The sequence below is a fragment of the Sparassis crispa genome (genome assembly GCF_003851025.1).
Source record: "Sparassis crispa DNA, contig_000016F, whole genome shotgun sequence".
Classification (NCBI taxonomy): Eukaryota; Fungi; Basidiomycota; class Agaricomycetes; order Polyporales; family Sparassidaceae; genus Sparassis; species Sparassis crispa.
Genome location: NW_020939763.1, coordinates 587139 through 614287, shown reverse-complemented (window position 1 = coordinate 614287; position 27149 = coordinate 587139). Strand labels below are relative to the sequence as shown.

The window sequence follows — 27149 nt, the reverse complement described above, 5'->3', positions numbered from 1 at the left end:
TGCATCTTGTCTTGCGTTTGTCTTGTGGTCTTGTGACGCTCACCTCGTCTGGGCTGCGTACCTGCGATGCTGACGAGTCGTTATGATGGTGATGAACGGACGCCTTCAGCATTTACCCGAGCATCCTTTCATCTTCCCAGTGATGGGCCCTAGGAAGAACGAGCGAGTGAAGTTAGCAGGGTTCTCCGCTAACTGCCTGCAGTTAGTAAGGACGCCGTCAGTCCGCCGCTGCGTCTGATACAAACCGAGCGGAGAATCCTTCGAGCCAGAGAGCATGAAACTGTACGTGCATTCTTACCAGCGACCGGTCGAACATGTAAAGGGCAAGAGGAACCCGTGCGAGAGGAGGCGAACTGTCTCCTTGGGAGGTCGAGGGGGATCGAACTGGGGGGGTCGAACTGGGAGACCGCGGAGACGTGGAGGGTGTTGGGCATCGGTGTAAGGGCTATTGTCTGACGACACGTCGGAAGAGCGTTCGCCACAGTGAGACGGGGAAAGGGTATAGAGAATCGCGTTCTCGTGGTCGCCGCCGTGTATCGCAGGTAGAGACCCTCAACACGACACACCGTGCCTATAAATCAATGACGGCCAATGACACAACGTTCAGTAGGAGAGGCGTGGCCACTTCTTTGTCGGTAAGGCCAGAAGGTGTCGAAGGGAAGGGGAGTACCAAGATATGAGCCACGCCGCTGCAACCGTGGGGGCCACACAATTCGGCGACGTCGACCCTGCTTTCCGTGCGGGCCAGATAAATTGATGGCCACGTTGGCTGGAGAGAATGGGTAAGCGCGTGGCCAATAGGCGGAGTGTAGGAACTGTTTACTTGGGAGTTACCCGTTCATGGCCAAGAAAGAGAAGGCGGCTCAGGAGACGTTCCCAAACAAAGAGGCAGAGGGAGGATACGAGTGTCGAGTGTGGGGCTACAGTGCGAAGAAATGGATGGGGAATAATGTCGACACCGCGTCCAGTGGCTTCGATGAACGTTCGGTATGCGCGAACAGACGAACCGTTGGACAAGACGGGCGGAAGGCGTGTGGGATAGTAATACCTCGGCAGATGTGGGAGTGGGAGAGAGGCCGAGTGAACGGGGGATCGGTTGCGGTTCATCTTATTTATGGCCGAGTGGCGGTTGAGGGTGCCCGCCGTTCATTTGGGAAGAATCATGAACATCCAGACCCCGGACTCTGGGGACTGTCGAGGCAACCTTGGCGTCCGCAGAGTCGAACACGAGTTTGGTGGCCCCCATAGCAAAGATTGGGAGCCAAAATTCAAACATGGAACACCAGAAATGTTCGAGACGCGTGAAAAACAGCGGCCGAGGCCTATTTGAGGAGTGTGGATTGGGATTGGCAGTGGGTGGAAAACGAGGATTGCAACATGAAGACCATTGGGAGTGGCCCCTCCCGCCGTGGGTGGTTGAACAAAGACCTGCTATAACGTTCAGCGGAATCGGCCGGGACGGACAGAGCATGAACGATAGAAGGTGGAAGGTCTGTGGTGCGACTGATAACAAAAATCTGGTCGGCGTGTTGCGAGCGTCGAGGGAGGAGTGAAGAGGACAAAGAGGACAACGTGAATGTTCAAACGTTCAAAGTCAGGCATGTCCGAACGGGGCGCAAAACAAAAACAAACTCTAAAGATCGGATAAAAAAGAGGAATTCTGGGGCCAGAAATTAGCCACGATTTGTAAGATACGCAGCGTGATTTACGGTGGCCATCCTTGTCTTGAAATGGACATACTTACTGTACATGGTCAAAGGCAGTCCATGCGATGCCAAATCTCAGAAGCGTCCCAGTTTCTCACAGACCCACAGTCCTTTGATGGCACTGAGTGATTCAGTTTCAGGGAAAATATCCCGACGATGTACCTCGCTCACCTCTGTCTTCCTTCTCTCAACTTGTTTTCTGACATCGATGCCCAAAGCAACGTTTACGCGGTCACGACGGGGAGCACGTGACCGTGTCGCGAAGTTGAGACCAACAAGCGCTCAAGTTGAACTTGTCTCCTGCTTCTGGCGTCTTGCTTGTCCTTACTCCGATGTTGTTTGTCTCTGAGCTTAGGTCGATTATCTAAGGTTTTGAAGAGACATTTACGTACTTTTGACACGATTCACTAGCCTTTCGACGAGATGTCCACGACAACACAGATCCTATTCAACTCCCCGGCGCTTCATTCCCTGAAGCGCGAACAGCTTGTCAAATTATGCAAAATACATTCCATAAAGGCTTCTGGAAAGAACACAGATCTCATCGAGCGACTCAAGCAGCGTGCGCAGGAACTCCCGAAGGATGGCTCGTTAACGATGGGCGGAGATCTGGCTCCCGATGAAGATGATGACGACCCAATGTTGACGGTCCAGATGCCCAGGCCGAGCGAGCAGTGGGAAGTAGTCATGGAGGACATAGAGGAGGAGGGATCCAACATGGGCACCATGACCTCCAGGACCAACCTCTCCACCATTAATGGGAGGCCTGGTGAATTCGGGACCGGTGGCTCGAAGGGTGAGTAATTGTTAGTCTGAGCGAAGGGAGCGTCCCACACGTCTCGAGGTTGTTGGATATCCAAGGGCAGTGTAGAGCTGAATGCTGTCAGCGGGCGAGTGAGTAACTCAGCGTTACGTCGCAGAGTTACCTCGGAATGGACTGAGTGGTGTCTGAATGTCTCGTCATGCTCTTGCCGGACTGGTGACGTATGTTAAAACCCAGAGATGCTTGTATGAGATTCCTTCTGTGTGCCAAGATGTAATTCCTCGCTATCTATTTGACCGCAGACAAGAACAAGGTGCTTACTGAATTTGCCCTTCGTTTGCTTAGCATCCTCGGTTAGCTCGTCCATTAAGGCCTTGGCAACCTCTCTGGGAATCAAACGGGCAGCCTCCACCAAGTCAACTGTGAAGTCCTCCAAGAGTGTCACTTCATACCTTTCGGCTTCTCGAATCGAGGAACCTGACGCTGGCGATCTCACAGAGAACGCGATTCCATACTCCGATTTGCCGCCCTCAACTTCGCTACCACGGACCGATCGCTTCACCCTGTCGACTCCAGATCTTACAGCCCTTCGCGACACTGACGCCGACGACCCCGACGGTAGCGTCTCGTTGTCAGAACCTGTCCCGGGGACTGCGGCTCGTCCGGGAGTGCCCGCCCCCGCCAATGCGCGCCTGAGCATGGGCACGGGACTTACCACTACTATCCGACTCATCACAACTACCAACACAGTCGACACACCTGCTACCCCGCGCTTGCAGCCTCTCCAAACGACATTCGACATCCAGATGGGCACACCCGGCGTCGATCATAGTCCTGGACACCGCGTCAACATCTGGCCGGCGTCCCCCGAGAAAGACGGAGACCGACTGTATCCCACCATTCCATTTGACGATTTCCCCCCTTGGCCTGCGCAATTCAAGAAGAACGAAATGCCAGGTGGGTTAGCGGCCTCGTCTACCGTGGTACCACAGGCCACACCAGCCAAAGCCAAAGCCTCTCAACCGGCAGTGGCGGCCACTCCCGGGCCATCGCACAGCGCCGACGTCTTTTCGCCCGCCGCTCCCCCTGCGGAACCTGGAAGTGCAGCTCGCGCGGCAATCCCGCGCAGCGCGCCCTTCCTCTTCGGTTCACCGCTCCCGCAGCACAATATTTCGAATAAGACCTTTGGGCAAGCTGCCGCATCTGTGCTGGAGGAAATGAACAGGCGTCTCGCGGAGACAGGCGCACAGCAGGTCGACAAGAAAGTGGTCGAGGGGAAGGGCCTGGGGGAGAGCATCTTCGGCTCTCTAGCCAGGCAATCTACTGCCATTGATAGCGCCCATCAACGCACTGGCAGCACAGACCGTTTCGCGAAGGTGCACGAACAGACGTTCAACAAGATGGACTCTATTGCCACGCACTACGCGGCACGTCGTGGCGCGCCCACCACCGACAACACGGCACGGCAGCCTACGGCGAAGAAGCGGAAGTCTGACGTACTAGGTGTTGGTCCTCGCCCGGGTGCAAAGAGGAAGAGCAGTGCTGCCGGGGCACGCGTCATTAGCACCGGCGTACGGAAGAAGATGGGCATCCCAGGAGGCTTTGGGGATGATGATATTGATATGAGCGAGGACAGCAATGTTGAAGAGCACGAAGATCCCGGTGACCGGAGGTCGTCCAAGAGAATGAGGGTGGCTGACAGCGAGGACGTACACAAGGGCAGGCGAGTTTCTATCGCGCCGCCTAAAGTGGACGAAGACGAAGAAGACGAGAGGAAGAAACAGAGAGAGAAGGAAGCTATCCGCAGGAAGCTGGAGGCTAACAAAGCGAGAAGACGGAGCAGTAGAGGAAGAGTCAGTGTTGGGACGAAAACGTTGCCAGGTGAGGCACTCCCTTGTTTGGTCATATCAACGAGACTAGCCGCTGAGCTTTGTCCTCTCATAGCCAAAGGAAAGACATCGCGCTTTGGATTCCTCTCCTCAGCTAAATCGCTCGTTCGTAACGTGTGGAATATGGGCGCTGGATCCAAGACCGTAGCTGCTCCACCTTCGAATATACCAGTACCCAAGCCTTCTGCCATCGCGAAGCCTGCCCCCAAACCCATATTAACTGCCCCTCCCATTCATAAACCTTTCATAACAGGAGCTAACGCAGTCGAGCAGTGCACCTCTACACTTTCAGGCACTTCGTCTGCCGGTACGACGTCGAACAAGTTCCTGAAGCCGGTAGCTCCCACTGCCGCACCTACACACACGGATAAGGGAACAGTCAACTCGACAAAGTCCACAGCTGCACGTACCCGTTCGCCTATCCCATCTTTCGGTACTGCCACTCGTGCCACTTCTTCCACCACTACTTCACGTCCTGCTAGTCTCATCGGTACGTCAGCACCTAGAGCCAGCGCCTCCAGTGGTACCGCTGTCGCTCGCAATAACTCTAGGATCAGCACTACTGGTGCATCTTCTTTGGGAACCAAGAATAGCCTCGCTTCCGCGTCGTCTTCGGGAGCAGCGGCATCTTCCTTCGGTAGCAGGCGTAGCCTTTTTACTACCGCCCAGGGGGGGTCTACAAGCTCCAAACGAATCTTGAACGGTTCGCAAGATCCAGCGGATAGTTCCACTATCTCCAGGTCAAGGACATCATCACTGCTGGCTCCGACAGCCAGTTCACTCGCAAAGATGCGTCCAGCGGCAGGTCGTGCTTCGGGTCTGCCTGCCGTCGCTGAACAGCGACCACGAACCAATATTGCACCCAGGAAGTCCATGGTGTCAAAGGCCGCTCTCGACCTGATCGTGAACAATCCCGAGCCTCCACGAACAGTACCTGGCACAATATTCAGCCAACCGCTCACTAGTCCAAGCTTGATCCCTACCCCTGCGCGGAATCCATCTCTGACATTTGCCGCCACTGCAATGATGGGTTCCCCTTCATCTATTCCCAAAGCTGCTGTGCCCCCCAAACCGAAGACGCTGATCGCTCGTAAACCGCGCATCTCTCGCTCACGCGTTATCGCGAAATTGGGAGCTCAGCGAGCAGCTACCCAGTCCTCTGCCACCGCTACCTCTGCCACTGCGTCTTCTGGACGAGTGCGGTCGAGCATGGGCGCTCGACGGTCGTTTGGAGCAGTCAAGGCCGGAGGCGGATCGACCGCCGGTGCAGACCTCTTGCGGAGTGCGAAGAAGCGAGCCCGCCAGAGCGAATACGTGAGACGCAAGAGCCGTGCCACAGCTGGCGCAGGTGGTTCCACCGATATGGACGTCGATGAGTGATCATTACCTTAATGCATCTACTCTCCTCGTCTTGATCGAGATACTTTTCGTGTATCATATAGCGTCGATGACTGACCTCGACCATTTACATCCTTTTTCGTTTTTGCTGTCTTGTTGACCAAGATCCTTTTTTTGAGTATCTCATTTTGGTTCGTCTTGTAGCATTCTTGACCACGCTCGACGAGGTGACGTCTCAGACGGAGGAGACACTTGTACATCCTCCGACGAATGCCCTCTATTGATGAGCTCGCGTTGCTCTATATCAGAAAGATCCGACCTGGATTGTGTGGTCGACTCTCTCTCGAATTGTACACGTCGGCAATTTCCTTGGCCTCCTACCTGCGAAAAGCACCTCCTGCACCTCGTGACGCGTTCGTCAACATCGACACCGGGGGTCGTTGGTGCAACACTACATCTTATACTAACTTTCTAGTTGAGTGTCATTGCAGAACATTGAAGTCCAAGGCTGCCGAGGGGAGCTTCTGTTGGGTACAAGTGCACCACAACAGCTGGGGCTCGTTGTCACAGCATAACTTACAGTACAGCAAAGCCACTCAGCGAACATTTGCCAGACCCTACGAAGGTAATGGACTGTTCTCTGAAGACGTTGAAATTGTGGGCACCATCTGTGACTGCTCACTGCTGTCTCACATCATGATAAGTAGCACGTTATTGACACATTTTTTACTTGCTCAGGAAGGATGGCGGTACAAAATTCATGACGTCCGAGTGCCCTTCCACGAGCCCCCCAATTTTCTGAGGTGCCGTCGTACATTCTGTACGAGAAGCTTTGGTGAAACGGTGGATGAGCAGCCAAATATACAGATAAAATGGACTGACTGAGACGACCCGAAGGACGGGATTTTGTTTCCTGCCTCGTCGATCAAGATCATAGGACTCTAGTCTGCGGCCCGATGGAGAAATAGGGGAACTACCGGGGGAGTTCATAAAGTCATCTTGCAGGAGATCTTCTTCGCTAGTCATTGGCTGCAGATATCGAAGATCGTCAGTGTGTCAGAAGCGCCGGATATCTCGCGCGATGGGAGGTGAAGACCTACGGGGAGCATGCTCACGTATTCCTCGCCATTGTATATCTCATAGATCGACTGCCTGTGAGGGTATGTGCTCATTTTGCCATGCAGAGAGCGAACGACGGACAGCGACTGCGTGAAGCGTGAACACCTGGTCATCACACCCGAAGAGCGAATCGTCGTGGTGGAAGCAAAGAGAGATACTTGCATGAAGAACCCTCTCCCAACGTTCTCCCCACCGTTCTCCCCACCGTCCAGGTTGAGCGAACAGGGCCGGACCGAAGAACAGGATACTGACAGAATATTGCCCGTGGACTTGCATTACTCGTCCCTCGTCTCCGGAGAAGCCAGGAATCTCATCAGGACAGCTCGACCACCATGGCTGCCCAAGCTCGAGAATCAGGTCAGTGGCCTGACAAACGGACAGCTCGGCGATGTCTACCATAGAATGGGGAAACACCTCACCAATGTACAGGAGTCGCCCTGCTCATGACTCAGTCGTCGCCAACGATTCGATATCAAGAGAGTAGCAGGAGTTCCTTCGTCGAGGCAATGGAGGCCCGGGCTCCAGCGGCGACCGGTCTTGTTGCAAGCCGGCGTCGTATTTTCTCGCGAGAAGATGTCCCTGTTTAATGAAGAGGAAGCTGATCTGTACTGAATATGCTTTCGTGGCGGTTGTTAACGTAGCCGATGGCATCAAGAAGAAGACTGGAAGATCTCGGAAATAGAGTGGCGCACGAGACCAGCTCTGAAAGACGGATCGCATAGAACAAATGTACTTACGCATTCATACACCATCCTCCACCAGCAGATGAAGTTAGCACACAAATCACATCGAGTATTCAAAAAGGCAGCTAGTACACTATCCATACTAGGGATCAGTCGAAGGATCAGTATACGTACAAGGACTCACTTAGGAAGTATCACGCACAGCTTCCATCAGTCGGATAGAACTATAATTTCATGTTCTGGCTGATCACGCTGCGGACTAGTCACGGATTCAACCCTGGCCCTGGGAGAAGAGGGGCTGGATATAGAGAGCATTGACACAGCTCCGGCAAGCTTCGACGACGTGGTGGAATCTTGGGATTGCGGTTTGACTGGAGCGTCTTCACACTCAGTCCGAAGATCGGGTGAGCAGAAGGGCCCCTTTGCGTCTATTCCTGAACGTTGATACGAATAGTTGCTAGCAGTGTCGCTGTCCGAGAGTGGTGGAAGATATGGGAACGGTGTGAGTTGTGACATGGCGCTGCGAGTATTCAAGATGGGCGATTTCCGGATCTGTAAGGAAGAAGGGGCTGCTTCTGCATCTGCGTCTGTAGCCATGCCAGCAAGCGACAGGTCGGCGACAGAGCCGGGCTTCTGCCGTCGGGAATGCGCTGATTTGTGCCCTCGTTTTGGTATGGAACCATGCGTACAAAGGTGAGTGTGCAGATCATGACTTGGCGATGTTGCATTCGTGAGATGTCGAGACTCACTAGAGCCCGGAACACCGATCGCTGCTGATAACAACTGCGTGGCGCCATTAGGCCTTGCATGAACACGTTTCAGTAGGAAATACCTCTCGGATGGTCCGATAGAACATACCTTTCCCATGGAGGTTGCGTGCTTACGCCACGGGAAGCAGGTTTTCCACGCCCACGTGGTAAAATGGATGCATAGTCTGAATGGGAAGAAGGAACCGTAGACGTGTCGTAACGACTCTTCGATACCTCGAGCATAAATTTACCCTTAGCTTTCACACCAAGAACTTTAGCACCCTTGGTGCGAAAGGACTTCACAGGCGCAGATACAGGTTCATCTGCATCGTCCTCGGATCCACTGCTAACGGCGCTCAGGTCAAAGAATTCTTGTTCCTCTTTATCGTGGTCCCGGAGGGCCGACCGAGGGGTCTTCACAGCCACTAGCTTTCGTCGCATCTCGGAAGCCTTGGTTCCAGGTCGCCTTGGGGCCGGAGGAAGTTGGTCATTGTCGTCCTGCATTCCAGGCAAACACTCGTTGTCGTGTTCGTCTTCCTCCATTTCGTCGGATTCTGATTCAGGGTCGGGCACAACACCGCCTCGGCGCCGATAACACCCGCGAACCACGTCGCCCCAGAGAATGTACGTGCGACAGGATCTGCAGTGGCCACCTCGAGGGATGATCTCCGTCTGTGAGTTCTCGGATTGCAGGAAGTCGCTCGAGAGACAGGTCAAATGAGACATGGCGGTGCAACTAGGTGCTGGGCAGAGTGTAGTGATGAGCGGGTCCTGTTCCACGCCACCCGCAGTCAGTAGACAGCGATATCGAATTGCAGGAGAGGTACAGACGGGTGGACGGGGGTGGATACTGGTACAGCAAATAGAACATTTGATGTCTCCATCAGATGCGAGTACGGTTGACATCTTCCTGAGATAATCTAAAGTGAACCGGCCTGATCACTCCACCGACCGTTTAATCAGTTTTTCCGCGGACGGTTTGGGCATGGGAGACCCACCGTCGGTGACATCAATAGGGCCCAGTCTCTCCGTCCCAGTCTGACCAGATTTGCCGTCCACGCCCTCCAGTTCAGTCGCGCATGTAAAGCCGGGAGGTAGCGGAAAATTGCTGGTAGCCAACTCAGCATCCTTCCATGCTTTGGCTGCTTCAGCTGTAAATAGTTTGACGTGCAGGGGCCATGTATTGAACGGGTGAGAGGAAACCATGCTCCGAGCTACCCTGGCAGTGAGATTTCAGTATCACCCATGCACTAGAAGATGATGCGTACGAACAAAACATTGCTTCTGAGATAGTTGAACTTCCTATGGCCACTGAAGACAGCCTGCACTTCCTCGTCCCGAAGGTGGCGAGATCTATGGGGTTGCTGCCAGGCCCATTCAAACTGCAATGCTGCGAGATTGGATGGGAACCCATGCACTATCATTTGCATCACCCATGGCCTGTTGCGCTTGGTCTTCCAGGCGCCTCCTGCGATTTCGCCATTATGCTGGCTTCATGATATATGAGCATAAGCGATGTTAAAGCAGAGATCGGAAGACAAACCGTATGCGGCGTGGTGGACTAGGGGTACTCCCAATGTAAGTCCTAATAATAATGTGTTAGTACTTCTTGCTCTGCAGCTGAGCATTACATACGAACGCAGTCGAGTGAGGAGTACGGATACTTTTCAGGAGATAACACGCATAGAATGCGGGAAAACAATGATTCCTGAGAGATGACCTGCCCTGCTTTGGCATTCTTGAGGCATTCAAGAGATGAGAAAACAGTCTAATGTTTTTATACAGATTATGCAAGAATTTCCGTGGGAGCTGTACTCACAGCCAGCGTGTTGGAAACTGGCAACCGTGACCAAAACGCGGTGAGAACACGACCAGTCACCTTGTGACTGTTCGCGACGCGACTCCGTCACAGAGGAACCCGCTGCACTCCTACTACCACCATCTTTGCGTGCTGTTCAATCGAAAAAGGTACTTAAAATCTGCTAGGAGGAAACGAAGGTATGTTGTTGTTGCTTCCCAAAATTGTAACAACTTAACCTTCGGATGTCGTTGTACCTTCCAGGCAACCAACGGTACCTAGTACACGCTTGGGCCTTTGGGAGGATAACAAAGGTTCGCTCCCATAATTCAACCCAGGAGTCGTAATTGATATTGAAACTCGAAAATTTTGGTTCCAGGCATGATGGATCCGGAAGACGCCATTTCTGTTTCATCCGACGAGGAGAACGAAGAGTATGTCGAAAGAAGAGCCATCCTCGATCCTGCAGTTCGCAGCGTCGTGGAAGCGTTGGGAGGCTACGAGGGCGACACATACAGGCTAGGAGATGAGTGTTACGGATGTTTAAAGGATCTTAAGAAGTTCTGGCGCAAGGACGATACTGACGACGAGCGCACGGTCGCACGCATCTTCTGGGAGACCCGCGTGCTGCCCAACGACCTCATACCCGTTCTGCTTGTGACCGCAGGAAAGGGATTCTTTGAGGACAAGTGCGCCGTGGCGTGCGCTGACCTCATGACCGCTATGACGTGGCCCATCGACCTGGCAGAAGAGCTGAAAGAACTTGACGAGGAATACGACAAGGGGGCAGACTACACGCAGCTGCTTCTCAGCCATCTAAATTACAAGGCTGCCCTGCTACGGCCAGGAGTTATGGAGGGGCTGTTGGGGATCATGATTCCTTGTCTCACGAAAGACGCTAAGGAGCGGAAAGAGCGGGACGTGCAGATTGTCAACGTCGTACTTTATCTAATTCGAAACCTTGCGTTCATCAAGGACCTTCCCGCGAACACGTATCTCAGTGCAGACCAGGCGGAATACTCCTCACTGCAGAGCCGGCTCGTCAAGGCTCTGTCGGATACCGGTTTCTTGGACCTGCTGTTGACAATCGCGTCGAACGTGTCAAGCAACGCGATGTTCAACAATTGGAACGCTCTCGTACTCGAGATCTTCTATCTCCTGTTCCGGGGAGTCAAACCAACATCTTTGACTATGGATCAGGCCAAGGTGTGTTCCCAAATTGTTCGTCCATGTTGTAAGAATCACATACAACTACTATATAGCAACCTGCACAGAACCTCCAACGCCTTCTGGCCGTGGAAGATCAGCGCAGGCGCGACTTCTCTCGCAAAGCGACGTCGCGCCACTCTCGCTTCGGCACTACCATCTCCATCAAGCTGAATCCCGGGAAGGCGCAGCCACGTAGTGGAGATGGAGAGAGCATAGAGAATGACCAGAATATTCCCTCGCGAAGCGCCCAGCCCTACGTGTTGCACCGCCAACAAGCGATTAGCGGTGAGGCTGGCAGCATCTTGGACCTAGCAAAGCGTCAAAGGAAAGAGAAAGGGAAGAAGATCGACGAGCTCGGGCGGGAGGACAACCTCTCGCTGGACTCTAGGGTCATCTTACAGAACCTTGCCAAGAACTTCATCGAAGCATGTTTCAACCGTAGGCGGCCTCTTCTATTGCCGGGTATATGGTTGAATGCTAATTTCGAAATGGACAGCGTTCCTGGCATCTCTGTTGAAAGACATCAAGGCTGAGAGGCCGAAGATAACCGAAAAGGATAACTTGCGCTTGCTATATGTCGCCAAGTGGTTCCTGGAGTTCTTCCTCGACATGAGAGCAAAAGGCGAAGAGTGGAAGTTCGGGCTGATCGCGGAGGTCACGGAGCGGTCATGGATCATCTGGGTGCTCAAGCGAATGCGCGAAGCGGTGGAGGAGAAGGTAGCCAACCACCCTCCAAAGCTGTCCTGTACTCTGACATAGTGCGCTTACAGCCGAAACTCTGGACTGAACTTCAAGCCGGCATCGAATGCCTCACGCAGTTGGTGCTCATTATCGACAGCATGGTCAGCGATGCGGATGAGGCGGTCGTCGAGGCTGCCGAGGTGCTTCAACAGCAGATCGTGTACAATGGCGAAGTACTGGACATCGCTTTCGATCACCTGCGGGTGTACAAGGAGGGTGTCCAGAGCATCGCATACCTCGACTCTAGTGTGCATCTAGCATATGCGCTGCTGCGGATGCTCGAGAAGTGGGCGAAGAGGCGTGGCCCAGGTGGCGAAATGTATGTCCGGCGGAAGGCGAAACCGAGGAGGAAGAAAGGTGAGCACGGGCTCTAGGTGCGCATTATATTACGGTATTTACTTTGATTAGGTAAAGGTAATGAGGATGGCGTTCCTGACGTCGAGGAGGAACCGGAGGTAGAAGAGGAGATCTTCAACGAGACTATGTTCACGTTCGAGATGTTTGAAGCGGTACGGCAGTTCCTCTCCTCCAATATTCCCGTAGTCTTATCCAAGTCCAGAAATTTGCCAACTCCGACATTACTCAGAGCCTCGTCGCATACCTCACGCGTTACAAGGATTTCGCATCTTCCGAGAACATGAAGCGCGTTGTGGGCCTGATGCATCGCCAAGCGGTGAGAGCAAAGGCGGAGGGCTTGTACTTCACGGTAAGCACTACGTTCGGTTTGCTATAGGGCTTCTACCTCAGTTTGTGTAACGCCAGGTCTCAACGCTCGACTTATTCAAGAACATTCTCAGAGAGGAGAAGTCTCTCCCGCGTGACCAGGCTCACAAAGATCTAATTGTGCTGATTAACTTCATTCTGCGCAAGTTCTTCAAAGCAGCTGCGGAGGACTCATTCGTGCTGGTCGAGGAAAGTGACCCACCTTGTTCATCCGTCAGTGACTTGATATCGGATGCAGGCCTTCTTCCCAAAAAATCGTGGTCACTGGAAACACCTTTCGAGCTGGGAGTCAGAGGAGAAGACTTCAAGGGCGGAGCGCACGGTCGAGGACACCCGCTTCCCGCCCGACGTGCAGGTGAAGAAAGGATATACGTGGAGCGAGCAGCTCGGCGTTGCCATCGCGTGCTTGGTCGAAGAGGGTAAGATGGAGCTGATAGTATGGGTTAAGCAGGTATGCATACGATTTCGTATGGAGTGTACCTATTCTAAGTGTTGTATCATCGCAGATCTTAGCGCTCGCGGTTGCCCAGAGGCAGCGGATCATTGAGGACACAGATGGTTCGTCTTCGCGAGTGAGCGCTGACGCGAACGACAGCGCCGACGAGGATGACATGGACATTGAAGCTGTGACCAAGCTCCGCGGCCCCTCCGGCGATGCGCTCGCCAAGATTACCGACTACAGTAAGCAGCCCGAATTGCGATTCAATGTTGTGTAGCGACCTGACTAAAACAACGCGTAGTGATACCGTACGTCAGCGACGAGGAGGCGAATGCAGCCACGAAGGATCCTCATCTGAAACTCGTATTCCGACTGGTCAAGTTCTTCGTCCTGGATGAGAGTATGTACAGGAACATGGTGGGTGCCAAGTAGCTAACTGACTGGTACTTTTGTAGACGCAGACGAACTCGAATGGTACATTCCCGCAGCGACCTTGCCGTCCGACATGCAGCGGAGCCTGAACGTCATCAACCAATTCCTCGAGACGCCGCTGGACCTGGGTGGAAAGAAAGCCGCGCAGCTTCTCAGCAAGAAACGGCGCAGGCGCAGGCGGCGCGCCCCGTCTCCCGACTCTGACGGCGATCAGTCCGACGAGATACCCAAGGTGAAGAAGAGGAAGGAGAAGAAGCAGAAGGAGAAGCAGCAGTACAAGTCCGCGCAATTTATCGAGGACAGTGATGTGGAGCCCGGCGACATGGAAATATTCCTGGAGAAGGAGAAGGCACTGCGGGAACGCACAGCCCTCGCCGCGGCGGCGAGCGGGCTGTCGGGCACTATGCGACCTACGGGCACGAAGAAGAGGCGGAGAAAAACCGCAGAGGGTGGGACGGGGAAGAAGAGGCAGAAGCGCGGCGGCAAGGACGCAAAGGCCCAGCTGGACTCGGAAAAGGAGCCGGACAAAGACAAGGACACGGATGTGCAAAACGAGTCGGACGAGAGCGACTTCAACATCTTCGGTTCGCCAAGGCGTTCTCCATCAACTGCTGATACATCTCCACCGGAGGTAGAGGTGCCCAAGGCAAGACCACGACCACGCCCGAGACTTGTTGCGCAACCCTCTCGCCCAATTTCTGCTGTTGGATCTCCTGCGACAGTGTTGACCAGGAAAGAGCGGGAAAAGTCTGACGATGAGCTTAACGGCTCTCGAAATACTGTTCCGGGGAGGAAAAAAGGACGGTTACAGTTGGTGATATCAGACGACGAGGACTGAGTTGTGCAACCTTATATATCCACGCATGAAATATGACGAGCGAACGCAGTCCACCCGCTATGCTACTCTTAGTAACTTAACTATATGACGAGGACTGGGATGTCGGTGCACGAACCTGTTCTGAACCGGCGCCACCGATAGGGATTGAATTTACGCTCTAAATAGCCCTGCCGCAGGGTTAAATATTAAATCCTGCTTCACTAGGAGTAAGACATTTACAGAATCGTTTACCGTCTGGCCAACGATGAACTCGGTTGATATATCTGCGAACCCTGGGTGTGAACAGATACTGCATACGTGAAGGATAGGAACTACATAAATAGTGCTACGAAGGAGCAACTAGGAACGACCAGGATACCAACGAGGCGCCACATCACTGGCGCGGCTGCGAATGTGAGTCGATGAAGGCAAGAATATCCTCGAGCACCTTTTCCTTCACGCCGTCAGGTTCGTTGTGCAGTTCATGATATGCTCCCTAAAGTGGCGTGCAGCAAAATTAGACCGCAACCGAGACCAGAAGAACGCCTGCGCACAGGGTATATCACAAGCTTCTTGTCCGTCGCCGGGATCTTGTGGTAGAATTCCTCGGTTTTGACAGGGGATGCAACCTTGATGGCAAAAGGACGTAAGGACGGCTATCAGTATTCACACATGCGAGGCCTCACTGTATCCGCAGAGCCATGAACGAACAGAATCTTTATGTAGATACATGTCAGTTGATCTCATACATGACCGGACGGCACATGAAAACATACGGGCAAATTCTCAGGCCATCGTTTGTAATCCTTGTTAAGAAGATCCTGGCCCTGCCCATCCCTGCGTCAGTACACCAACAGCCAACAGAGAACAGGAAATATTCTCACGTAGTCTATTCCATCCCCTATATATTCCAGGCTCCCAGGCGTTCCAACAAGCGGATCCTGGAGATACGCCGCATTGGTCTTCGGGTTTCGCGACAAGTCCTGGTCGGAAGAGTGAAATCAGCCCCACATAGCGTAACCGTAGAAAATAGAAGTGACACACCTTCGGTTTGTTCCTGATGGGATACAGTGCGTGGGGCATGATCCACCGAATGAGCTTTGCTATCAAATACACGAGTTTCGGTGGCAGGTGGACGAGCTGCACCGTAGGGGCAAAGCCGATGATGCCAGATAACAGAGCGACAGTGGATTGCTCAGGAGGCGCATCTTCGCGAGTCGCGAAGCCGAGAACCGCTGTACCACCCTGGGTGCCAATGGCAAACAGATATAAGATAATTCCGACGGCACGACAGCATACAAGCCGTCTTACCAAAGAGAAGCCCATGAGAAAGATAGGGAGATTTGGAAACTCGCTACGGACATGCTTGACAGCCCATTCTATATCCTCCATCTGTTCTCTCCAGTTTGCTTTTCCGTAGGAGCTGTTCGCACTCCTATGTTCCTCATCCTGCGCAGTGAGTCCAAACCCGCGCTGGTCGAACGTAAAGACCGCCACACCCCGTTGTGCAAACAGGGCATGTGTTTCGTCGTAGCGGCCGATGTGCTCCCCGGCTCCGTGCAGATATATGAGAACCGAATTCGGGGCCTCTCCGACGTAGGTACGCGTGTAAAAGTTGGTAGACGATGGCCCAACGAGCCACGCCTCAGAAAAAGCGGACATGGTGAGAGCAGTTTGAGAGCAGTGGGTAAAACCTGCTGCAAGGGTTGGACGGCGTGTTCTTTCTCCGGCTGTTGATCCTGATATCTGCGTTCTGCCGGCGGTAAGCAAGGGGAGCCAACAAGGTCTTCTTTATAGTCCACAGCATGATGTTTGCGGCCGCCACGCAGTGAGAGTGGTTTAATTAGCTTACACCGGGTGGACTGGTACTTCTAGAAGCCTGAGTACGTCGGCGCTGACATCGAAACAAGAGCACCCTTCCAGCCGTTTTGCAAACCTATAGGCCCAACCAAAAATCACGCCATAAGTCGGACATCAAACAAGCAGGTTTCGAAAGCCCATGCCGGCCTTCTCCGGCGCCTCCGCGAGTGTCAGTGGACGCCGCCCTGCCGCTGGCAGTAATGACGACCACTTTTGTCCGCACGATTATCTCGGACAGGTGCGATTTTTTGGCCCTTTTTGGCCGCACTGGGATCGAACGTCGGCCGATTCTGAAGGCCACTTTTGCCCGCCAACAGATCGGACATATTGGAGGATGTCCCAGAGTCCTGGCCTCCCTCCTTAAAGCGCCCATTAGCCGCCCGAGAAGCCTCGCGTACAGCTGCCTCGAGTGAAACTGTACAGGAATTTGGTCGTCGAAGCGCTAGAACTTCTTCCTGTGGTGCCAAAATGTTTTTATGTGGATATCACAGGACGCATAACTCCTTTTTTCCCGAGGAAATAACTTGGAAAAATGCGTGGAAATCAACAAAGTTATACTGCGGGAAAAACATGAGGAAAAAACGTGTAAAAGAACAAAGCATTTCCGCAGTTTTTCCACTGGAAATAAGTTGGTCGCCAAATATGGTAGTTTTGTCCGGGTTTTGGCATGTCCTGGCATGTCCAGTTGCCTGATATGGTAGGCAACTTATTTCCAAGGGAAAAACCGTGAGAATGTTTTGTTCTTTTCTCACTTTTTTCTCGAGGTTTTTCCTCTGAAAATATATTATTGATTTCCATGCTTTTTGCCAGGTTATTTCCAATGGATAAAAGTGGTAATGCTTCCTGTGTATGCAATATTACTGCGGTTGAGGCTAAGTTTGCGACTCACAACAATTGCCTGATTCGGAATCGACCTAGCCCACGGTCCGTCGCTTCGCCCGAGGCCTCTATTGAAGTGCCCCTCTGCACATGTTATCTGCGGTTGTAGGGTGCGGTATGATAACCGTCTGGGAATGCGACCAAATTACGAGAGCCCTAAGGTTTACCTCGGGCCATATGGTAGAAAAGGGTGGATGGACCTATGAGGAAACGGATGACAGCTCAGGCTGTTTGCTGGACGCTACTACATGGTCTCGTCGACATCGCTTTGCTTTGTGATGAGAGTGGTTGAGCCGGTATACAGTTAGAGATTGCACTAGGAGAACGCCCCGTAGGGAATGCAATTGCATAAGTCTACCAGGAGTGCGCTGGCGCGGGTGTTCGATGACGGGTGCTAATAATGAACCCAACAAGTCAGGCTATAGTGCACTCGCTTCTACCAACAACTAAGACTACTGTACATGAAATTTACAACTTGAGGGCTCATCATGAAGTGTAGAGCATGAACCGGTAGTCATTTCTGTACTAGTGAGGCTCTGGCAGGAATTTGACATTTCGCCAATACCCTACCCACTTCTCGGCATCGCTTGCCTCAAGCGGTGGTGACAAAAGACTGTCCATGAGCGTCTCGGACGCTCGGATTCCTTTATCGGATGCAACCTTTGGCAAGATGCCCATGCTTTCCGTGCTTGTGCGCTGGTGCTGATCCAGGGACTGCAAACCACGGTATACGTCCATCAGTTTGAGTGCATATATTGTGGGGTCACCAGCTTGGTCGTTTGCTTTGGAATTGCGTGAGACGGTGGCAGTGTCGATCACAGAGCTCTGCAGTCGGGCCAACCATTCAGGGTACGGTACCAAGGGGACCTGAAGCATTGACGCTATCGGTTTCATGATGATGTCCCATGTTACAGGACGTGGGTGTATGAGGTGGAGCGTCTCGGACATGGTGTTGCTCATGTCGATAATTGCTGCCGCAGCAATGTCTACGGGCAGCCAAGAGATGACCTGTTTCACCCTCCGTCAAAGCATGGCAAATGACAGCAATTTGAGCTAGCTCACATCGTCACCATCGGGTAGGCAGCCAACATGTACGCCGGACTGGACTAAGGCTGGCAACCAGTGAGTCGTGTCCCAAGCGCCATTGATGCTCCCTGTCAAAAGTCCGATCCGGATGACGTTGGTCCGTAATGACATCTTCTCCCCAGCTTCCTGGACTACTCGTTCCCCTATCCATTTAGACTCTAAATAGCCGGTCCGTGCAGCGACCTTGGCATCTAGGATAGGTGCCTCCGCACCATCCGGTAAGACGCCGAAATCTGCGAGGAGATCAGATGTGCCGGGAAAACAGATCTCGTCTCACCTACATTGGTAGACAGCAATCGAACTGACGAATGATAGGGATGGTGGTGTCTCCAAACTCGACTGAGTCGACAGGTCGAGTAGTCTACGTGTGCCCTTGATCAGGTCCTCAAAGCCGGCGAGTGGCGTTCCAAAGTCGACCTTCCAAGCTGTGCAGCTATAAGTAAAGGTAACTCGATATCGAGTGGTAGTACTAACCGTTGTGAATGATATGTGTAACTGACGACAAAAGCTACGGACGAGGTTAGTTATCCAGACGGCACGGAGATACGTTATATCTCCGACCTCGTTCACGATATCATCTGAAACGCCGAGGTCTTCTGCCGCGAGGTCACCCTCAACCAGAGTCAACTTCGGAGAGTCGACAAGTCTTGAAGGAAGTCCCTGAGCAGCGAATATTGCTGCCTGTCTCGCCCGTAGCGCGGTGCCAGTTGTACTCGTCCTGTTGAATCCATACACATGCTTCACCTCGTCCATGCTGAGCAACCTAGCCACGATGTGACACCCCAAGGCTCCCGTGGTTCCTGTAACTAAGACTACGTGCTCCGAAGGCGACGGAGAGTGCGACACAGATACCGCAGACCGAGGACGCATGTCCAGGGTATATTTGGCAACCAACTCGTTCATAAGGTCGGCCTCGCTGCGTTCCCCCCTGAATTCTTGTTTCCCTACAGCTGACTGCAACAAAGATGCTGAGACCTTCCCTTGCAATCCACGCAAGGACATGTTTGCCAATAGTTGGATCTGCGAGACTTCGACGAACGGACGGAGCACGAATGACAGTCTGGAAGCCGATAAGGAGTCCAGACCGTACGACGTGAGTGGGACTTCGGGAGAGAAATCGTCGGGCGGGATGTTGAGCACTTTCTGAACCACCTCGGCAATCCCGTCTGCACGATCTGCAGTGGACACAGGGGCAGTAGTCCACGTCGGAACGGCATGCTGACCGATTTTAGTCATTCCAAGGGTCCGATCCAAGGCTTCCCAATCCAAGTCGGGGATATATCGCTTGAAGCGCTGCCCGACAAGTTGCCTGTAGATTGCATCTTCAAGCCAGCAAATCATGTCTAGAAGGCATCACAATTAGGTTCGGTCGGCTCTTCAATACGTGTAACTGACCTTCTGTGGACAATGCCCACTCCACGAGATGTTCGAAGCTGCCACTACCGGGATCATCTCCAACTGTCATCAACGAAGAATCGAGGATACCCGGACAGATGAAGGAAAATGCGTTCGGTATACTGGACAGCGCTTCCTCCAGCGCAGTGTTAGATCTGAATAAAAAAGAATATATCTGGTATAGACGAGACGTGGATATTGACGTACGCATCGTAGTTAGATTGGCCTTCTACACCGAAAAGTCCGGATGCGGAGGAGAAGGTAACCACAAAATCGAGAGTTTCAATATCCATAGTGTCCTTCATCACGTTTAAAACACCCGATTTGGAAGCGAAGCTAGTTGAGAAATCGCTTTCGGTCAGATGCTGGAAGAGGCCGTCTGATAATGCCGCCGTCAAAATCATGCACCCCCCGAGTGGCCTGCGCAGGGAAGCAATGAGTGCTTGCATGGCGGCTACTGAGGTCGCGTCCACTGCCTCAAGTCGGATATGCAGATGTTCCTGTTCTTTGAGATAACTGATCAGGCGTCGAGGACTTCGGTTCTTTGGGCTCTGCAGGCTTTTCGCCCTAGAACGAGACGTCAAGACGATGTGGCGAGCACCTCTCTGGTTGCAAAACCTGTCAGACAGCCCCGTGATCACTGGACACCACCAAGCTTACCTCGTACATCGCTATGTGTGCGCCGAGGCTGCCAACTCCTCCGAGAAGCAAATATGTCTTCTCAGGATCGAATAGAGTACGCCGAGTAGGAACAACTGTTAAAGCATTGCTCTTGGGGGCGGTGGAAATTACCTGGTGCATCCCTACGGCTATTGTGGACATGTGCTCCTCAATGAGATCAAGCGCACAACCGAGAGCATCGCCGAATCCACATGGATCATGCTCACGAATGCCAATGAGTCCTGTCATAGCGTCATTCCATAGGAATAGTCTCCCCCGTCCTGGTTTAAGTAGAGTCTTCAGCACCTGCTGATGCGGAAGGTCGGTGTAGCCTGAGATGACCAAGTCGAAACTTCCGCCATCCAAACATGCAAGATCAACGAGGCTGGCATCCTCCGTGGTTTGTGTGAATTTCACACCCTTCGTGGAATAGACGTAGCTGACGTCTAATCCAATATTTGTATCGCAATGCGTAAGGAGAATGTGGAGCGATCGAAAGCGGTCAAGGTGATTGAAAGTACTAATTCCTGGCGCCACGATCGCGGTCGTGAATCCGGGTATGCAAAACGCCGCGGCGGGTCCAGAACGCGCTACGTGGTTAGAGATAGGACGAATTGACTCTGCATCGATTGAAAGCTGTTGTCGCGAAACGTCTGCCGTCAGCCCCGCCACCAAAGATCCCCTTCTCATTTGGGCATCGTTGCTCTCCATGACGATACCGAGGAACCCTGAGATATCACCTCGCGCAGAAGAACATTGGACGGATACGTTAACATGATTCAGCGGGAGGCTATCTGCGATGCTTGAAGAGGCATTGTAAACGGATGGGCCTAATGGGGATAAGGGAAGCATCCGAGGAACCACAGGCTCGCCTTCTGAAGAGATCACGATCTCCATCTCATCTTGAATGTGGATCGGCAATCGTCTCAGTGAGTTCAATTGCATCTCCTTGGTGTACCGCGCTGGAAATATGACCAGGCGAATATCCCACGAACGATATTCCCTCCTCAAGGCGCGAAACAACCCCACCGCTGAACCACCGTCTAAGCCCTCGCTAGCGAGAATCCATAGAGCCAACTTCTGGGTGACATCCAGCTGGCTCAGCTTCTGTTGCAATCCAATTTCTCCACCAAACTCGTAATCAAAGACGAGAGAAGTCGATGGATCGAACAGTGCCTGGCCTGCTTCGTCATCCACTCGCGGATCAGGTTGACCTGCAGTGATGAAATGAGACCCAGTGGCCCCGTTGATGCAGTGAGCGCTAAATATCATAAACCTGGCCTGCTGAAGCAAACGAAGGTAGTGACTGAGCATATACTCCGAGAAAGACCACGAAGGAGGATCTTGCAGGAAATTATGGGACCGTCCATTTACGGCTTCGCCCACTAGCTCCGTCAAGACCAAGGTACCACCAGGAAGTAGGAGCCGGCTACAGGTTCGAGTGACCGCCTCGAAGTTCATCTCCAGGCTCATCGAGTTGAGCATGATAATGAAGTCGAAGACATTGCTGCGGGGTGGGCGAGTCAAATCAGTGAGGTCGATTTCAACCACGCGTACAATGCCACTCCGAGAGTCTATAGCCACGAGCTCCGACTTCTGCGCATCGGTGATGGAAATCTCGAAGAAGAGGTCTGGGAGCTCCCGGAGAATGTTCTTGACTTCGCCGAACAATTCGTCTACTGCAAACAAACGATAAGATTCTCCTCGGCGAAATAAAGGCATGTCACATACCACTACTCATGACTAAGAGGCGCACAACTTGTCTGGTCGGTCCAAGCGCAAGGATAGCATTCCGCAATGTCTGACTACTCTTCAGCAGGACATACTCTAATTCATCAGACACGGATTGAACGTCCTGCGGTAAGGACAATCCGTCTTCCATAGAAAGATGCTTGAATCTGTGAGAATGATCAGCACAAACCCTCCTTCAGAGACGTACTGACTCACTCAGTGACCTGAACCTCCACATCTCTTTTGATAGATATCCTTCTCTTGCTGAATTTATTATCGAGTACTTCTCTCAAGTCGGATAATAGAGTATGTGGTATAGTAGGTTGCAGAATGACGTCGAATGGTCGAGAGATATCAGGTAACGGGTTGATGCGGTGCTTAGCCATCTTGAACTGTTGCAACGTGCATAGACCCTTGCCAAAATCGTCCGCAAGTACGATGTTGTAGTACATTGAGTCTGGTACGACAGGTCATCAGTCTGCAATAACGGCGTGAGGATATAATAACCGACCCGGTGTCCACTGCGTTAGTTCGACGTGGGCATAGACATGCGCTGGGAAATATTTCGGCTGCTTGGGTTGATGCAGAACGACAGCCTCTACGAACGACGGGAGGTAGTAGACGTTCGGATTGAAATCTCCGTGGAAGGGTCTGTAAGTCATGATGTGAAAGCAGGCATCGAGAATTGCGGGGTGCAAAACGTAATTTCCTTCCCTGTGGACAGATGAGGAAAGATGTACGGCCCAGAGTGAAACTACGTACTGTGACAGCGTTTCATCCAGACCTCTGACAGAGACCAGCGCCTCACCCGAGCCGAGGTACGCGTTCGTTACACGCTGCAGATGAGGACCATATGACGAGAAGTACGACAATGAAGAGTAGAAATCTGCGCCATTGTGGTGAGCTTAATGTGCGCCAGGAAAGGGCTAACATACCAGTATCGACGTAGGTGTTGCATCGCCGGCGAATAGCAGAAATGTCTACAGTGTCGCAAGCACATGGCTCCTCAAAGGAGAGGTATCCATCGGCATGTAGAATCTCTGTCTGGTAATCAGATCGACATGATCAGCCACGCCGTCGATCCCTTCGACGATTAGAAGCCTTACCGTAGCCATCTCGGTGCCCTTTCGAGCGTGAGATGATGACCTGCCGGAATTGACCGTCCAATAGCACCCATCAAGGTTAATGTTGACTTTGACAGGTGCTTCTGCGGACAAGGATAGGATCGAACGAAGGTTAACGTTCATTAATGCTGAAGCTCCAAATTCGAGCGCCTGCCAAAAGCCCTTCTCAGGTGGGGTGGATCGCATCAAGAAGTCCATCGAGCACGCACCATTTCGAGGTAACCAGCCGCAGGCATGATCGGTTCACCTCTGATGAGATGCTCACCAAGAGTGGGATGAGTCTCTTTGTTCATCTTCAAGTACTTGTGGTTGATAGGACCCCTTCGTGAATCCATCTGCTTCGCATACCCGGCCGTATCTGGATACAGAGGGAACTGCTTCTTTGTGAACGGATACGCAGGTAGCGGGACACCAAGTTCATAACAAGCACGGGTGTTGAGCGACGTGAAGTCGACACAGTTATGGCCTGCAGCAGTCAGCTGACCACAAAAGTTCAGAATGTCGTTGTACTCAGACAATAGCTTCCCGCCTTTCGAGCGTCGAACTGTGGAGAGAACAGGGCACGACTGGTCAACCATAGACGACACATACGCCCAGAGCACTGGGCGCGGCGCATTCTCGATGAACGCCAAATTCTGAGATCTTCCAAGCGCTTCCATCGCCTGTGTAAATCGAACCTGGGAGCGCGCGCTGTCCCAGAAATACTGGGCGTCGAACGGTCCGAAGAAGCATTCCCCTGTGAATGTGGAGTACGTCGGAATCTGGGGTACATGGGGACCTGGATACCTGTCGGTGAGCTCCCGCAGGCCTGCACAGTACTCATCGCGGCAAGCCTCCATCATCGACGAATGGATGGGCACTTTCGTCCGTATTCTGCGCCCAAATATGTCGCGAAGTCGCGCAAGCTCCAACACTCTATCGATCGCAGCATTCTGGCCTGCAATGGCGACTGCAGAGGGAGAATTGAAACAGGCAATCTCGACAATACTGTCAGGATCCTCAGCGCGATACTGAGCGAGAAGCTCGGACGCGTCGGAGGGGCCACAAGAAAGTGCAGCCATCGTCCCGCCCATACATTCCAAGGGCGAAAATACTCTTCCACGAAGGATAGCCAGTTCTATTGCCATCGCCTTCGACCCAGCGCCTGAGGCGTATAGTACTGCTGTTTCTCCTGCCGAATGCCCGAGGACGATGTCGGGCTTGACGCCGAGACTGACGAGCAGGCCATACAGAGCGATCTGGAAGATCGCGAGAGAGGGTAAAATCAGGGATATTGGCCAAACATCCGACATCTCTGGGGGCGGTGTTCCATCGAAGAGACCGTAATCTTCTCTGAGTGACTTTCCTGTGGCTTTCACGAAAACGCTGTCCATTTCCACCACGCTATGGGAAAAAACGGGGAACATTTCAAACAAGACGCGGCCCACTGCCAAAATCGTCATCTATGAGCGAAGAAGAACATTGTAGCTGACTTACTGTCTTTGTGCTGGGGACCCTGTCCGGAGAAAATCATCACGGTCGATCGCGACGCACGCGAACAGTGCTGCGGGTTAGAGAACACTGGAAAGCTCGACTGAGAACCTCCCATCACCGCAAATGATCTCCACGTCATTTGCTTCGATCGCCGACCGAGGACAGTAGACAAAGCAGAGAGATCGATCTGATCTTGCTTCAGCAGGTCTTGAATTCCCTCCGCAACGGAAGAGGCACTCCGCGGCGACAGCCCGCAGGCCATGAGCAAGACAGGTCGGTCTGCGTTGGACGCGCTCTCGGCGCGCAAACGTACCGCTGTGGGAGGGCTTTGAATCACTGCATGGCCATTGGAGCCTCCAATACCAGAAGAAGCTATTGCGACCAAGCATCGGCCATTACGACGACAAGGTAGTTTTGTCGGTTCCGTCGGTACTCGAAGCTTGTACTCGTCCCAGTGTATAGCAGGGTTCAAGTTCGTGAGATTGACGTTCGGCGGAATAACGCCGTACTTGAACATAGAAACCACCTTCGACAGAGACGCCAAGAACGCCACAATCTCGGTATGTCTTGATAGGGCCGATTAATCAAGAGCGAACCAGGATGAGCAAAATGAACGCACCCGATGTTTCCCTTGACACTGCCAATTAATAGTTCTTCCTGTCTTCGGAAGTGTTCACCAATCCAATTAACTTCCGTTGGGTCTCCCTTTGCCGTTCCTAGTTTGTCACGTCAGCTCTGCAGTTTTTCCACTTGCTGCATCTGTGACGAACCTGTAGCATGGGCTTCGACGTAGTCAACCTCCTGCGGCTCTCGGCGAGCACGCTTAAAGGCATGGATCATGACATCACGCTGCGACTCAGCAACTGGTGCAGAGGGTGGTGCTCCGGATCCGGTAGAATTGATGGCAGTGCCCAATACCTACAGACGTAGTGAATACAGGCCATACAGCTTCGCGGCTGAGGCTTACCGTTGCATAAATACGATCGTGGTCATTCAAAGCCTGCTCGAGTGGCTTGATTACGATAGCTACACATCCCTCAGCTCTGGAGAATCTGTGCTGCATTAATGTGGCCCTAGGAGGAAGACAGTTGAGAATGCATACCCATCGGCAACTGAGTCAAATGGCTTGCATTTCCCATCTTTGGAGAGAACGCCGCCTTGACTATATATAATCCAGTCCAGGAAACTGATATGCAGGATGCTATGGGTAAGTACAGTATGCAGATACATCTGCGCAACGGAATACAAATCACCGATGATTTAATTGACATCCACCAACGACGGCGGCTTCACAATCCCCACTAAAGATAGCTTGCATGGCGAGGTGCAAGGCCGTTAGGGTCGAACTACAGGCAGTGTCTGTGGCGAGAGAAGGGCCGAGCAGGTCGAGGTGGTGAGAAATACGATTGGCAACCATTGCCGGTAGACCAGAGAAAGCCCCTTTCGCGTCATACTCATCCTGGATAATGAATCAAGTTACGATATTCAAGCAGAGATAAAGAAATGAGGTGCTTACTGGTTCACAAACGTCGGTTATCTGGTTGGAGACACCGGACGTGAAGCAGCCATGTTTTTTGCTCTATAGTCAATCCCAGAGTCGAGGAGCGCGAGAAAGCAATTCTCGAGGAGCTTTCTCGTGCCAAGTGCCATATTATGAGCGTCTCGTGAAGATATGCCGAATTCGACGTTGTCAAACATCTCGATATCTTTCAAGAACGAACCTTGGTCCACGTGGATCTCAGCGGGACCGTTGCCCTTCCATCTACTGAAGCGTCAGCAGCACACTCAACAACACCAAAATATAGTTGCTCACGAATCTATATTGAAACGACTCGATGGCAGCCGCTCGTAAGATTGCTCTCGTGTCATTAAGAACTTGAAGAAAGATTCATGGTCAAGATTGTCTGTGGAGTACGACCCACTGGGTAATTCGGCAGAAATACCGACCTGGGATTGTAAGCGTACGAACATCGTCATTTCGGACAGAACGTACTATAGCAACCTCTCCAGACATGACATACACTGTGAATATTTCGTTCGTAGGGATCTAAGTTCTGGCCTATCCCCGGCTCTTATAGAGAGAGCGCGAAATTACGAATGCCATATTGAGTACTCACATTTTATTTCATAATTCCCTTTAGGTAGAATTCAACGTGCATCAGCAGTGCTGTGGTTCATGAGAGCAATCAGAGTGTTCTACAAACGAGAAGAGCGCCCACAAAATTGATGACTTTTTGAGATCCGATTAGTTCACGAGTCGCGGCTCCGACAGAATTCTAGTGGTATAGCTCGAGCACAGAGATATCGCAGGCTGTCCCGCGCTCCTCACTGAGTCACATATGAAAATTGACTCTCAGGACCTAGATGCCGCCGTGTCATTTAAACCAAGAAGACCTATCTCAACATTGCTGCGTTATACTCTTCAAGGTTACATGCTGGTGTAGTCAGCCAAGTATAGGCCAGTGGAAAAGACAATGGACAGAGCAATATGTGCCATTGCGAAGACACTTAGGCACGTGCACACCACCTTAGTCA

At 52.4% G+C, this 27149-nt stretch overlaps 6 protein-coding genes across 6 annotated transcripts; 2 read left to right on the top strand and 4 right to left on the bottom strand.

Moving 5' to 3' along the window:
* Window positions 1-2129: 2129 nt before the first annotated feature.
* Window positions 2130-5738, top strand: SCP_1702190 (hypothetical protein; the record flags this gene model as incomplete). The annotated part of the gene is made up of 3 exons (XM_027765005.1): window positions 2130-2502; window positions 2815-4350; window positions 4414-5738. The coding sequence occupies 3 exons, from the start codon at window positions 2130-2132 to the stop codon at window positions 5736-5738; spliced, it is 3234 nt and encodes a 1077-aa protein (XP_027620806.1).
* A 716-nt stretch (window positions 5739-6454) lies between these two features.
* Window positions 6455-7214, bottom strand: SCP_1702180 (hypothetical protein; the record flags this gene model as incomplete). Its single annotated transcript, XM_027765004.1, has 4 exons — window positions 6455-6526; window positions 6579-6725; window positions 6797-6901; window positions 6978-7214. The coding sequence occupies 4 exons, from the start codon at window positions 7212-7214 to the stop codon at window positions 6455-6457; spliced, it is 561 nt and encodes a 186-aa protein (XP_027620805.1).
* A 494-nt stretch (window positions 7215-7708) lies between these two features.
* On the bottom strand, window positions 7709-9984 carry SCP_1702170 (hypothetical protein; the record flags this gene model as incomplete). Its single annotated transcript, XM_027765003.1, has 7 exons — window positions 7709-8300; window positions 8357-9018; window positions 9079-9182; window positions 9246-9466; window positions 9520-9738; window positions 9791-9832; window positions 9887-9984. 7 exons carry the CDS (start codon window positions 9982-9984, stop codon window positions 7709-7711), a joined length of 1938 nt encoding a protein of 645 aa, XP_027620804.1.
* Window positions 9985-10426: 442 nt separating this feature from the next.
* Window positions 10427-14427, top strand: SCP_1702160 (Topoisomerase 1-associated factor 1; the record flags this gene model as incomplete). Its single annotated transcript, XM_027765002.1, has 11 exons — window positions 10427-11251; window positions 11308-11692; window positions 11751-11971; window positions 12025-12352; window positions 12404-12504; window positions 12555-12701; window positions 12758-12895; window positions 12957-13169; window positions 13225-13399; window positions 13459-13557; window positions 13613-14427. 11 exons carry the CDS (start codon window positions 10427-10429, stop codon window positions 14425-14427), a joined length of 3447 nt encoding a protein of 1148 aa, XP_027620803.1.
* Window positions 14428-14800: 373 nt separating this feature from the next.
* On the bottom strand, window positions 14801-16068 carry SCP_1702150 (lysophospholipase; the record flags this gene model as incomplete). The annotated part of the gene is made up of 7 exons (XM_027765001.1): window positions 14801-14902; window positions 14961-15035; window positions 15093-15122; window positions 15183-15233; window positions 15291-15389; window positions 15451-15651; window positions 15718-16068. 7 exons carry the CDS (start codon window positions 16066-16068, stop codon window positions 14801-14803), a joined length of 909 nt encoding a protein of 302 aa, XP_027620802.1.
* Window positions 16069-17670: 1602 nt separating this feature from the next.
* On the bottom strand, window positions 17671-26628 carry SCP_1702140 (putative polyketide synthase; the record flags this gene model as incomplete). The annotated part of the gene is made up of 25 exons (XM_027765000.1): window positions 17671-18153; window positions 18208-18464; window positions 18513-18656; window positions 18706-18739; window positions 18793-19574; window positions 19627-19781; window positions 19834-20231; window positions 20287-21965; window positions 22018-22184; window positions 22234-22474; window positions 22529-22731; window positions 22780-22903; window positions 22953-23061; window positions 23124-23291; window positions 23351-24567; window positions 24618-25180; window positions 25234-25330; window positions 25385-25532; window positions 25582-25666; window positions 25717-25800; window positions 25868-26073; window positions 26131-26193; window positions 26301-26376; window positions 26428-26561; window positions 26608-26628. 25 exons carry the CDS (start codon window positions 26626-26628, stop codon window positions 17671-17673), a joined length of 7638 nt encoding a protein of 2545 aa, XP_027620801.1.
* Window positions 26629-27149: the final 521 nt, after the last annotated feature.